We start from the raw sequence: 11,256 nt of genomic DNA, 5'->3' as shown, positions 1-11,256 counted from the left end.
CTGTGTGGTGACATCAGGCACGCACCAGAGTGAAGAGGACGGCTCTGTTAGGGGAGGAAGCAGTGGTGGGAGAGGAGAGGGGCGGGAGAGGAGAGGGGCGGGGCATGTGGTAATAATACTCAGCACACAAAGTTCTCAAGTCAATCCTATACATTCACATCATCTTTCCAATCATAGTATTTTCCCATTTCATTCTCTTACACAGTAACATGCTTCTTCTCTAATGTGAATACGAAATCACTGTAAATAGGTAATGGCAACAAAAGCTGGCAAAATAAAGAAAGCAATACGTATTGATGTATGCCGTTGCACAGACATCACAAGCAACACACAGCTACCAAGCTCACCTTCCGATCCACAAACACCCATGCGGTGATCTGTTCTCACAAACCCACCATTCTTCCCCTTGAGTAAGGCACTTAACCCTAATTTGCTCCTGGGATGCTGTACTACTATGGCTGACCCTGTAAAACAACACATTTCAGTTCACCTATCTGGTTTAGGTGACAATTCAACTTTTTTTTAAATGATTATTAAAGGGGATTAGAGCGAGCCTGGTCCATCCAGGGTAACATATCTAACGATAAGCCTGTTAGGTCCGGGGCCAAAGCTTTGGGGATTTACCAAGTCAAGCAACAAGCACACTCTGTTCCCACCAACCACCTCCAGTTTCTGCCTCTATTTATTTAGCACTTCACTTGTTTCTAGTCATTGTATGGCTATGTTTGGTTAGCATGCATGGCTGTAGCTAGTTAGTTTAACCTAGTTAGGTTGAAGGGACACACACAACGCTTTTAATTGCTAATAATGATAATAATTTGGTGGGTGCTTATATTTGTCATATTTCACACATGTAAAAGTGTATATTAGTCTGCATGTGTTAATAAAAAGTGTTGTTTTTTTCCTTTCCCAACCCATAAGACACCCTCGGAGAACAGGGTCACGGCCAGGGCCTGTTATTAGCAGTGTTGGGGAGTAGTGAACTACATGTAGTTCAACTATTCATTCAAAAACATTTTGAAGTAGCTTGGTGGTAGTTTAACTAAATTCAAATCTAGGTAGTGTTTTCAGTAGTTGATTACTTTTTTTTGCCATGTAGCAGTGTAGCTAAATACTGGTTACAATGTGTGTTCCAGTGTGAATCATTTTGTAAAATGAATAAGTAATGCCAAATACACATCTGTTGAAGGGTTTTGATACAGTGTAATAATTGTCTAAAACATAAACAGTGTCATGAAGTCATAGCTTTTTCCAACAAGTCCATTATAATTCATTCACATCTAATTTGACTTTATAGTATCAGACTTGAGTGACTGGCATGGGACTTTATGACCAGAGTAAAGTCTATAAAGACTGTTGTTCCATCATCTGACCTGCCCAGCCACTTCTGACAAACACAGAGCAGGTCCCAGGTAAATAAAAATGTCCCACCGAGATCAGATAAGGAGCAGTAGCCAGACAATGTGAGCACCATTCAGTTACCATGCAAGAGAAAATACTGCAGAGATTAGAGTGTTTCTGTGGTGTGTTTGCTGTGCCTGCCTTGTTATCTCCCCTGGAGCCATCCCCATTACCCACTCCTTTTCACTCCTTCTCTCTGTCTCCCTTCAGCCTGGTGTGTGAGTGTTTTACATGAACTGTGTCTGTTCTACTGAGTCGATGTGGAAACAATAAAGCGCAGCTACAACCGTGTTGATGGAGGTAATGGTACCTACACCGTGTAACTAACAGGTACCTACACCGTGTAACTAACAGGTACGTACACTGTGTAACTAACAGGTAGGTACCTACACCGTGTAACTAACAGGTACCTACACCGTGTAACTAACAGGTACCTACACCGTGTAACTAACAGGTACGTACACCGTGTAACTAACAGGTACCTACACCGTGTAACTAACAGGTACGTACACCGTGTAACTAACAGGTACGTACACCGTGTAACTAACAGGTACCTACAACGTGTAACTAACAGGTACCTACACCGTGTAACTAACAGGTACCTACACCGTGTAACTAACAGGTACCTACACCGTGTAACTAACAGGTACGTACACCGTTGTAACTAACAGAGGTATCCCTTACGCCAAAAACGCATGTTTTTATGTGATCATGTGACCGTATGTGAAGTTAATGTGATAACATGTAAAGAAACATGTAATAACATGAAACTACACATCCGAAAACATGTGATCACATGTGAAGTGTTCCAAAAACATGTTTTCACCTGATGGTTCGTGTGGTTTTTTCATATGTCAAATCATGTGGTTTTTCTGTAATGTATATATGTATGTGTGTGTCGTATTCTCTGAATGCAGTTGTGTTCAGTCTAGGGTCCTCAAACAACCTCTCTCTGCCCAGCCACTGTGGCGCCACAAGAGGCTGTGAGTCCAGAACAGCTTGTTAAATCCATACCTGAGATTCTAACAGGAATGACCTCATCTTTATTCTGTCATACAAGATGCAGTTTAGTGACCTCACTGTACAAAATATATATTCCCCTCTCTCCAGTCCAACTAATACAAGATGTTAGGACTATGGGCTCCAAATGCAACAATGTGTGCTTTGTTTATTTGTTATTGATAAGCACTATGAACACGTACTCCCTGCATAATCTGTAACAATTAAAACACTGCAACACCCAATATGCAATGTGCAACACTCAAGTACTGTAGATAAAACTGACTTGTGTTATAGCAGATGATAATGTATCATAGCCTATTGTACAACAAAGCAATGACACAATGTTTACCAATGTTTACCAACTGTTTACAAATGTTTACCAATGTTTACTACATCTTCATAAAATATCTGTAAATCTATTACTCCTAGTGTAGCCTGTAAAACACATATAACCCCCTATAAATCCTTTTAAGTATACATTATTAATGTAAAGTGAAACCATAAAATATTCATGAATGTAGTCTACTGTGCAGGTGCTGTGTGTACAAGCCTTTAAATTGAAAGCTATGTCTTTAAGAGCTGAGTGAAAGGCGGAGCCAGAGTGTTCTTGTGTTGTGTGGTGGAGCTTAAAAGAACATCGCTCACAGCAGTAGTATTGAGAACTCTCCCAGAACACAGTAGTTATAGTGGAAAATGTGCTGTCCTTTATTTCGGCTCAGTGTCATAGAAGACTGAAGCTTCTAGATTGGCCCAACTAATGTCTACAGCAAAACAGGGGCGCTAGAACTGTCGACAATAGAGGATTCTCAAGGGTTGGAGAAGTGACAGCGGATGTGAAAACTGCGAGGTTGTAAGGTGAGCTCTAAAAACTTGGTTTGACGTGACATGTAGCTATTATAATTTGTTGGTGTGTTGATGACGACCGCAATGATTGATTCATTCCCTCTTATATTCCAGCCGATACATTGTGTCATACATTATCCCCCTGGTATAATATCTTTTATATTATCTTTAATATCGCTATCATTATGCCTCTCATACTTAAGTCAATAGGTTAAACAGTAAGTAATTTCAAGTTGGAACAAGTTGTTCTCGTATGGTAAACATTAACATTTTAATGCCATAAGAATGAAGATAAGATGGATCCTTATTTGAGATCGGGAAACGTATATTATGGAGTGAGTCACCTTGGAAAGCTCTTACAATCGATCCTGTATAGCGATGGGGTGTGCGCGCTGTTTGCTTGTAGCACAGGTAGAGCGAGTATGGTTGCTCGGAAACCGCTGCAGGGGTGTTATAGGTGGGGTGTGAACTTAAACGTGTTGCTGTGCCCAATGTGTCACGAGCTATAGTAAGGTATGTTCGAAATGGCACCCAATTACATAGAGCAAAAGTAGTACACTGCGAGGAAAAATGTGATGTCAGACTTGCACAAAGGGGTTTATATTGTTGGTGTGTAGCTACATGGTGTGTATGTAACACCAGACCTCTTGGCCTGGAGTGACTGTGCTGAGCTCTAGGTCATGGTGTTTTTGCTGGTAGGCTATGCATGTCAAATAGAGATGGTCCGATTGTCATCACAAATGTGATTACCACACGTCTTCCCACACAACAAAAAACTGTATGTTCTCTGAAAAAAATTGCCTGCAACGTTCCCATTCATTATTTTCTCTAGCTAGCCATTTGTTTAATCCTGTTGCCTCTAAATACACTCCATGTAGACTATGGTTAGCTGCTGCCTGTAACTATTTTTGCACCTCTTGCCAGAGGAAGCACAAGCCCCTAGGTGTTCATTATTGAGGATCAAGTTGCATCCTATCACCTCTGAATCAAATCCAGGGCCCTAGGCAAGGGATGGAGAGATGCCATAGTGGACAATTTTGCCTGAGCTGACATCCTGGGCATTCTGTGGTTCCAGAACTTTGTTTCTGAATGACCAGCAGTCTGGGCAACACGTCAATCTATCCATTCTCTAGACCTGCCATGATGTGTTCTCACATCCTGATGATTAGTGGTTGAAGATAGATATAGAGTATATTGTTCTGGCCATGCATTTGTCGTTCATACAATGCAGAACACAGTGGATGAACTGCTTTACATGGTATAGACTTCTGTGAAGTGGTCTCCAACATTGTGGCAGAGATGACCCCCCAGGTCAGGTCTAGCCCACATGTTACAACTCTACTCAAAGGAAGTCGGGGGCTATGGTGGGATGCACTCACTCCCCTCTTCTTCTGGCCACAGGCTCCTAATTAAAATGAATGTCACATGTCTATGGTCCATACAAAAAATGTCGGTGTCATGTAGGCATGACAATTACTGGCTATTACTAGTCTGGCCTGGGATGAATGTTCTCCTGAAGACGGACTACATTGGAACATTACTTAATGTGCTGCTGTACCAAACAGTGCCATTCAAATGAGCACATCAAGAAAGTAGAAGACTACTTTGCAGGGTATGTGAAATCAGATACGCCTGGATTTTGGCACATCTGTAAAACAAAGTATCACAATTATTTGTTCCACAGCTGTGACTTGCTTTCCTCCTGATCCATGCTTGCGTTGTTAACTCAGCCCTGACACACATTAGACATGACAGGAACATCCAGGCCATCTGACATGGGGAGTGCTTGCAACACCAGGCATATCTCAGGACTGTTCCTGTAACCAGTCTAAAAGAGATCTGCAGTAAACTATACCTGCCTACTGCGGTGCAATCAACACTGCTGTTGTATAAAGACACTGTCAGTGTTTTGGGTTTAGTTTAAAACTCAGGCATTTTTTTCCTAACTGACATAAGATCCAGTATGAAGGACTTAACACTTAAAGCCAATAGGTATAATGCATGTAGTAATGATCTATTATTAAAAGGCTTATCATATCGTATTTCGACGCTGCAGTTTTTGAACCAACTGTAAATTGCTGTTTAGGCTAGACATCATTATTACATGATGCGAAGACATTTTTATGTGAGTATACATGCTTCTAAAGGTCTTGCAAGGCATTATAGCCACATCATCAAAACACATTATACCTGTGGTATGTTTATTAACAAGAACATTCATGTCACTAGCAGTGTTCCTCTTCTGTGTTCTGTTTCCTCAGTGTGAGAAAATGAGTATTGTTTTTGTAGTTTGTCTGTACTGTGTATAGCACGTACATGTTGTCTGTAGCAACTAAAGAGAGCATTGTGTGACGTGGTGCTCTCTGTCCTGAGGGTGTGTAGGGGCACAAGTGTCTTAAAGTCCCATCAACCTGAACATTTGTCATTCCACAGCCAGAGGAGCCAAGGATAATGTTTCTCTGTGTTCTTTTTAAAAACCACTACCGGAGTGTGAGGCACAAGACCACAGCTCTTTAATTAGTGAGATGGGGAAGGCTGGCAGCTCTGGAAAAAAGAAAGGAGGGCCTTCTTTTGGGGCTCCCGTCAGGATTTATTTCGACTACATGGAGAAAGCTTTTAGGTTCTGATATTCAATGCAAAATACAACACCAGAGGACACTCGTCATCAGAGGATTGTGTCTCATGTTGGTGGAAATTTGTCAATGAGCAAAATAGATCATATCTAACCGTACTTTTATAACTGTCTCCTGCCTCGAACCCTGTTCACTTTCACTCATGTTCCTGTCTCTTGGCTGTGTTACAGGTCCAGCAGTAGCAGCCAGCCGGGGCTAGCCAAGCGTTTCCTGGCTTTGATGCGACTCGATTGTGCCTGGAGTATGTCCACAGCGGGCCTGACTGCCCAGGAGATCTGTTTACCCACAGACAGCCCCTTCCTGCGGGCTAGTCACTGTCTCAGCATGGCTGGAGCCAAGCCCTCATGGAGCCACCATCATGAGCTGGACAAGTAAGTCTGCTGCATGCAGGGTTGGAGTAACTGACGAGTAACTGACGACATGTATTCAGTTACATGTAATCTCATTACATTACATCTTATCAGTTACTTTACCAGCAAAAAAATATTATATTCAGATTACAGATACTTTTGAAACTAGATTACCTCTTGGCTTACTTTTCAATTCAAAAAGGATGGTTGCAAAAAAATACATTGACACCTTTCTGTTTTCTCAATGACATTCAATTCTGCATTGAAAAGAATCTTAAGTTTGTTAAACCTGAGCAAGTCTGACTACAAGTCAGTGACCACTATGATGACACAAGTGTTTGAGGGATCCTTTGTCTTCTAATGCCTCTAAAGGGAAAGTAATCCAAAAGTAACTGAAAGTAATCTGATTGTTACTGAGTTTGGGTAATCCAAAAGATATTGCAATTCTGGACAGGTAGCTAGTAAATGTAACGATAACGTTTAGAAAGTAGCCTACCCAACCCTGCTCACGTCTGTCCCCTGTTACTAGAATATGATCTTTATTACAGTTAATATTTTACCAAGGGTATTCCTGCAGGGATGGTTGGAATTATTTTAACTACATGCAGATTGGACAATTACTCAACAATGTGCGTCATGTCATTTTACAGTTTGTACTTCAGTATGGATGTAGCACCCACGGAATCCAACTTCCAATTTCAGCAGCAGGTGCCACCATCGCTCAATTCTGAGAGTGAGTACTGGACCCAGCCACTGTAGATTCTATTTCTATGTTACCAACCACCACTTACACCCACAATCCTTCCTTTTGCCCTCTGCCTTCTACACAGCCTTACAAGGAGGGATTTAATACTATGCCTCTGAGCCAACTGGTCAATGTTTACTGGGAGGTTTTCCTGTTTCTATAAGATTAGAAAGCCAGAATGGCTGCCAAGGGCCTGGCCTGCTCTAAATATATCCTGGGGAATGTTTAACAAAACCATGAGAGTAGAACTGCTTTCAAGTAATTGCGGTGTGCCTCTGACCTCCACTCTTTCAGGAAACTTCTAACCTAGGGAGCCTGGCGAAAGTTAATTAGTGATGTACCAAGGTTGTAATTGTTCTCTGGTCATTACCAAATGTCAAAATTGATATCTAATTGGTTTTCTAACCACCTTCTCTCCTCTCTACCTCTACAGGACAGAAACATAGCCCAGGTGCACAGCGGTTACCCTCAAAGAAGTCCCGTCCCACCCATCTGTCCCTGTCATCCAGCGCTGAGCCCTCCACCCCTAGCCCTGCTGAGGATGACCAGGTGGTCCCATCCTTCCAGAGGTTGTCTGTGTACGAACGCTGCAGTCCCCCACACACACCTAGCCGGGGTGCCAAGCCCCTGCCCCCTCTCCCTGGGCGGGGAGACCTTTCCCCTGACCAGGCCATGGACAATGAGGTGGAGTTCTTCACCAGTTCAGATGATAGCCGTTGCTTGGTTCCTGAGCAGTGTCCTCCTAAACCCTCTGCCTCCCGCTACGGAGCCCCCAGCCGCAGGAGTTTCAGGCACTGTGGACAGATTAACTATGCCTACTTTGAGGGGCCAGTGGGGCAGCAGAGACCACAGGAACGGCAGGAACAGCAGCGGGGACAGGCGCAGCAGCGACAACAGGAGCAACAACAAAGATTGGAGCAGGTAGAGCAACAGCCATTGGAGCAACCACTGTATCCCAGACAGCAGGACCGAGCCCAGAGGAAGCTGCGGCGCTCTCATTCCGGCCCTGCTGGCTCCTTCAACAAGCCCACGTCGCTGCGCATGCCCTGTCACCACCGCCACACTCAGGGCATGGACAAACCAGAGGTGCCCCCCCGCGTGCCCATCCCCCCACGGCCCATCAAGACTGCAGACTACCGCCGCTGGTCAGCCGAGGTGTCCTCTGGGGCCTACAGTGATGAGGACAAGCCCCCGAAGGTTCCCCCAAGGGACCCTTTGTTGTCTCAAGGCAGCTCCCGTACCCCAAGCCCCAAGAGCCTCCCCTCATACCTCAACGGTGTTATGCCTCCCACGCAGAGCTTTGCCCCAGACCCTAAGTACGTGAGGCGAGGTTTACAGCGGCAGAACAGCGAGGGGTCTCCCTGCATCCTGCCGGTCATGGAGAACGGCATGAAGGCCAGCACCACACACTACTTCCTGCTTCCACAGAGGCCTGCCTACCTAGACAAACCTTACTTGGAGAAGTTCATCCGGGATATGGACTGCCCGGCAGGTCGCAGTAGAGGTGCTTCAGACCCAGAGTGGGATTGTCAGACCAGGAGGAAAGCACAGGTGGATTTAGTTTGAGCTGGAGGAGACAAGTTAGGGAAGGCCTCCACTGGACACGAGCAAACAACCTCTGGGCACAAAGTGCCTCGGGACACTGAAGCCTTCAAACGTTTACTGCTGCTTTGACACTGACGACGTTGGTAGTTTTACCTCAGTATTCTAAAAACATAGGGGTTTTGATTTACCATTTAGAGTTACTGGGACATTTGGAATTGCAATCAAAACACATGAGCTAAACGTTGTCTAACTAGTGTGTGTTTGGGGGGGGGTGATATTTAACCATTTTAAGAGTGATTATTTTTTTAATATGATTTGTCAGTACATTCTATAAATGTTTTGCTGAAACAGTGGTTCAGTTTTAGGGTATAAGCAGGACTTGCCTCCATGTTCTCAGTGTTGTGTGTCTCACAGATAGAGGACATTTTGTGAGTTGTATATTGTGTTTTGACATTGCTTATGTGTCTCAGAACTTAGGGACAAAGGGTCAGTAAAGCAATTATGATCTTGTGTTGCATCTATGAAGTCTAAAGATCCCAATGTATTTACACACTTTAAATGAAGGATTCCCCACCCTAACTCCTATTTTGTGTAAGCATGAAAATAGGAATGCACATGTCCTGCCTTGTTGATATTTCAGTCTTAATCAGACCACTATGTTTATGGATGGCAGTGTGTTTCCCTCACTGGATGTACAACTCTGTACCAGTGGGGGCTGTGGAATATTGGTATGGATGTCTAGGGCAGCTTATACTTTGTTACGCATGTGTGTACGTGGTGCAAGTGTGTTTGTTTTCTCTGCTGTTTTTGTGTGACTTTTCTACCATTATTGTAGAAAATTAGGTTAACAATATTTGTTACTGTTCTCTGCCTGTTTTTCCTCACTGCTTCCAAATACATGGTTGCAAAGTGTATCCTCCCTAACCCCTATATTACTTTCATTCTCCGGAATGTTTTTTTTGTTGAACATATGTGATTGTATGCTTCACTCAACTGAATTGTATCAAACTGTGTGGGGAGCTCAGTAGTTGGTCAAGCAGTGAGTCAATGTGTGGAACTAACTGCCTTCAATACAACCCCTCAGAATACAGGGTAGCCTAGTGGTTAGAGCGTTGGACTAGTAACCGGAAGGTTGCAAGTTCAAACCCCTGAGCTGACAAGGTACAGATCTGTCGTTCTGCCCCTGAACAGGCAGTTAACCCAACAGTTCCTAGGCCGTCATTGAAAATAAGAATTTGTTCTTAACTGACTTGCCTAGTTTAAAAAAAATATATATATATATTACTCAACATTTTGTGGACTGTAATCCTAAAATAATTAGAATTGAAGAATAAATTATAACTGAAACATTGCCAAATATTTTCTCAATCCCTTATGACAATCAACCACTACTTTACTCAGTCAATATACCACGTTTTAGAATTTTAAACACAATCACACCTTTCATTATATATACACAAGTGATCATGGATCACAGAGAAGTTAGGCACACGTGATAACATAGACCTATATTATGCAGACTGCTGTGTGCGGCTTACCTACCTGACAGACTTTCCTGTTCTGCTTGTGCATTCCTGCCTGACGTGACTGCAGTGGGTGTAGTCCAGAGACTTTGGCTGCTGGCGGCCAGGAAACAATATAGATTTTATTGTTATAGATTATTCAAGATCCATCGTGATGACATAGTAAATGTAGCAAGTGTGTGGAAGTAATCCTGGATATAAAACACAGTGTTCCAATCCATATCAGATTAACTCTAGAGTCAAATGGACACTTCAGTACATTTTCCCTCCAGGGCAAAGTGAAAAAAACTAGAAGAGGCCATGTTTTTTTATATTTAATGTATAAGAAATTGTTTACATTGTACACTATTATTTAACCTTAACCTATTCCCATGTCTTATCGGAAACAATGAAATCAAATGAAGACTTTAGTTCATTGAGAATTGACATTATCTGCTGTGGTGAAACCAATGCACTGGGAGTAAAGAACTGTATGCTGTGTCACAGTATTTAACATAATTCCAGTTGTCATTGTGAATAGTTGATCAATGTATCAGTCTTTTAAAGGAGAAAATAAAATGACTTATTTATGAATCGATCTTCTGTATTCTGTTAGTTGAATGCTGTATGATTAACCCTGATTCAGCTGTTGTTGGGCCTGTTTTATCACCCCCACCCACACCATCATGCAGCGCCTCATTACAGCTGGCTGCAGTCCAAACACAAAGCAGAGTTACTTAGACAGACAGGTATACATTACCTTCCCCTTCCTGGTTGAAAGAATGACTCTTTTCCCCCCTGGCTACCTGTTGAGCAACTCCGAGGCTAGGTGTCCTGGTGGCTCAGGTCTTCGGTGCTTCATGTTTCACTGTGGGAGTCCATAGCTTGAATGATGACTGGAAGAGTTATTTTATTTGAAAATATTTGTCAGTGCAGTCAATTTATAAGACTGCTAAACAGAGCAGAAGGACTGAAATGATTAGTTAGTGAGTCCAGACTTGACCCAAGTTGTCAAGAATCCACACTAGAGGAAGGTTTTTGTTTATCATTCTACAGTACACCTGTCAATCAACTGATCAATGCATCCCACTTCATGCTTTAGGCCTATTAATAAGGTGGTAATACAAGACCATTCCGTATGTTCATTGTCATAGTGACAACTGCAAATAATACTTAACTGTACAGTACCAGTCAAAAGTTTGGACACACCTACTCATTCAAGGGTTTTTCTTTAT

General features: G+C 42.8%; 1 protein-coding gene across 1 annotated transcript; it reads left to right on the top strand.

Moving 5' to 3' along the window:
• Nucleotides 1–1,469: 1,469 nt before the first annotated feature.
• LOC109891061 (ERBB receptor feedback inhibitor 1-like) lies at nucleotides 1,470–10,619 on the top strand. Its single transcript, XM_020483353.2, has 4 exons — nucleotides 1,470–3,258; nucleotides 6,050–6,250; nucleotides 6,880–6,962; nucleotides 7,408–10,619. The coding sequence occupies exons 2-4, from the start codon at nucleotides 6,099–6,101 to the stop codon at nucleotides 8,538–8,540; spliced, it is 1,368 nt and encodes a 455-aa protein (XP_020338942.1). The 5' UTR covers nucleotides 1,470–3,258; nucleotides 6,050–6,098; the 3' UTR covers nucleotides 8,541–10,619.
• The last annotated feature ends 637 nt before the right edge of the window (nucleotides 10,620–11,256 follow it).

Source organism: Oncorhynchus kisutch, linkage group LG5 (assembly GCF_002021735.2).
Source record: "Oncorhynchus kisutch isolate 150728-3 linkage group LG5, Okis_V2, whole genome shotgun sequence".
Taxonomy (NCBI): Eukaryota; Metazoa; Chordata; class Actinopteri; order Salmoniformes; family Salmonidae; genus Oncorhynchus; species Oncorhynchus kisutch.
The sequence above is the reverse complement of the archived record's forward strand: the minus strand, read 5'-3'. Positions and strand labels throughout refer to the sequence as shown.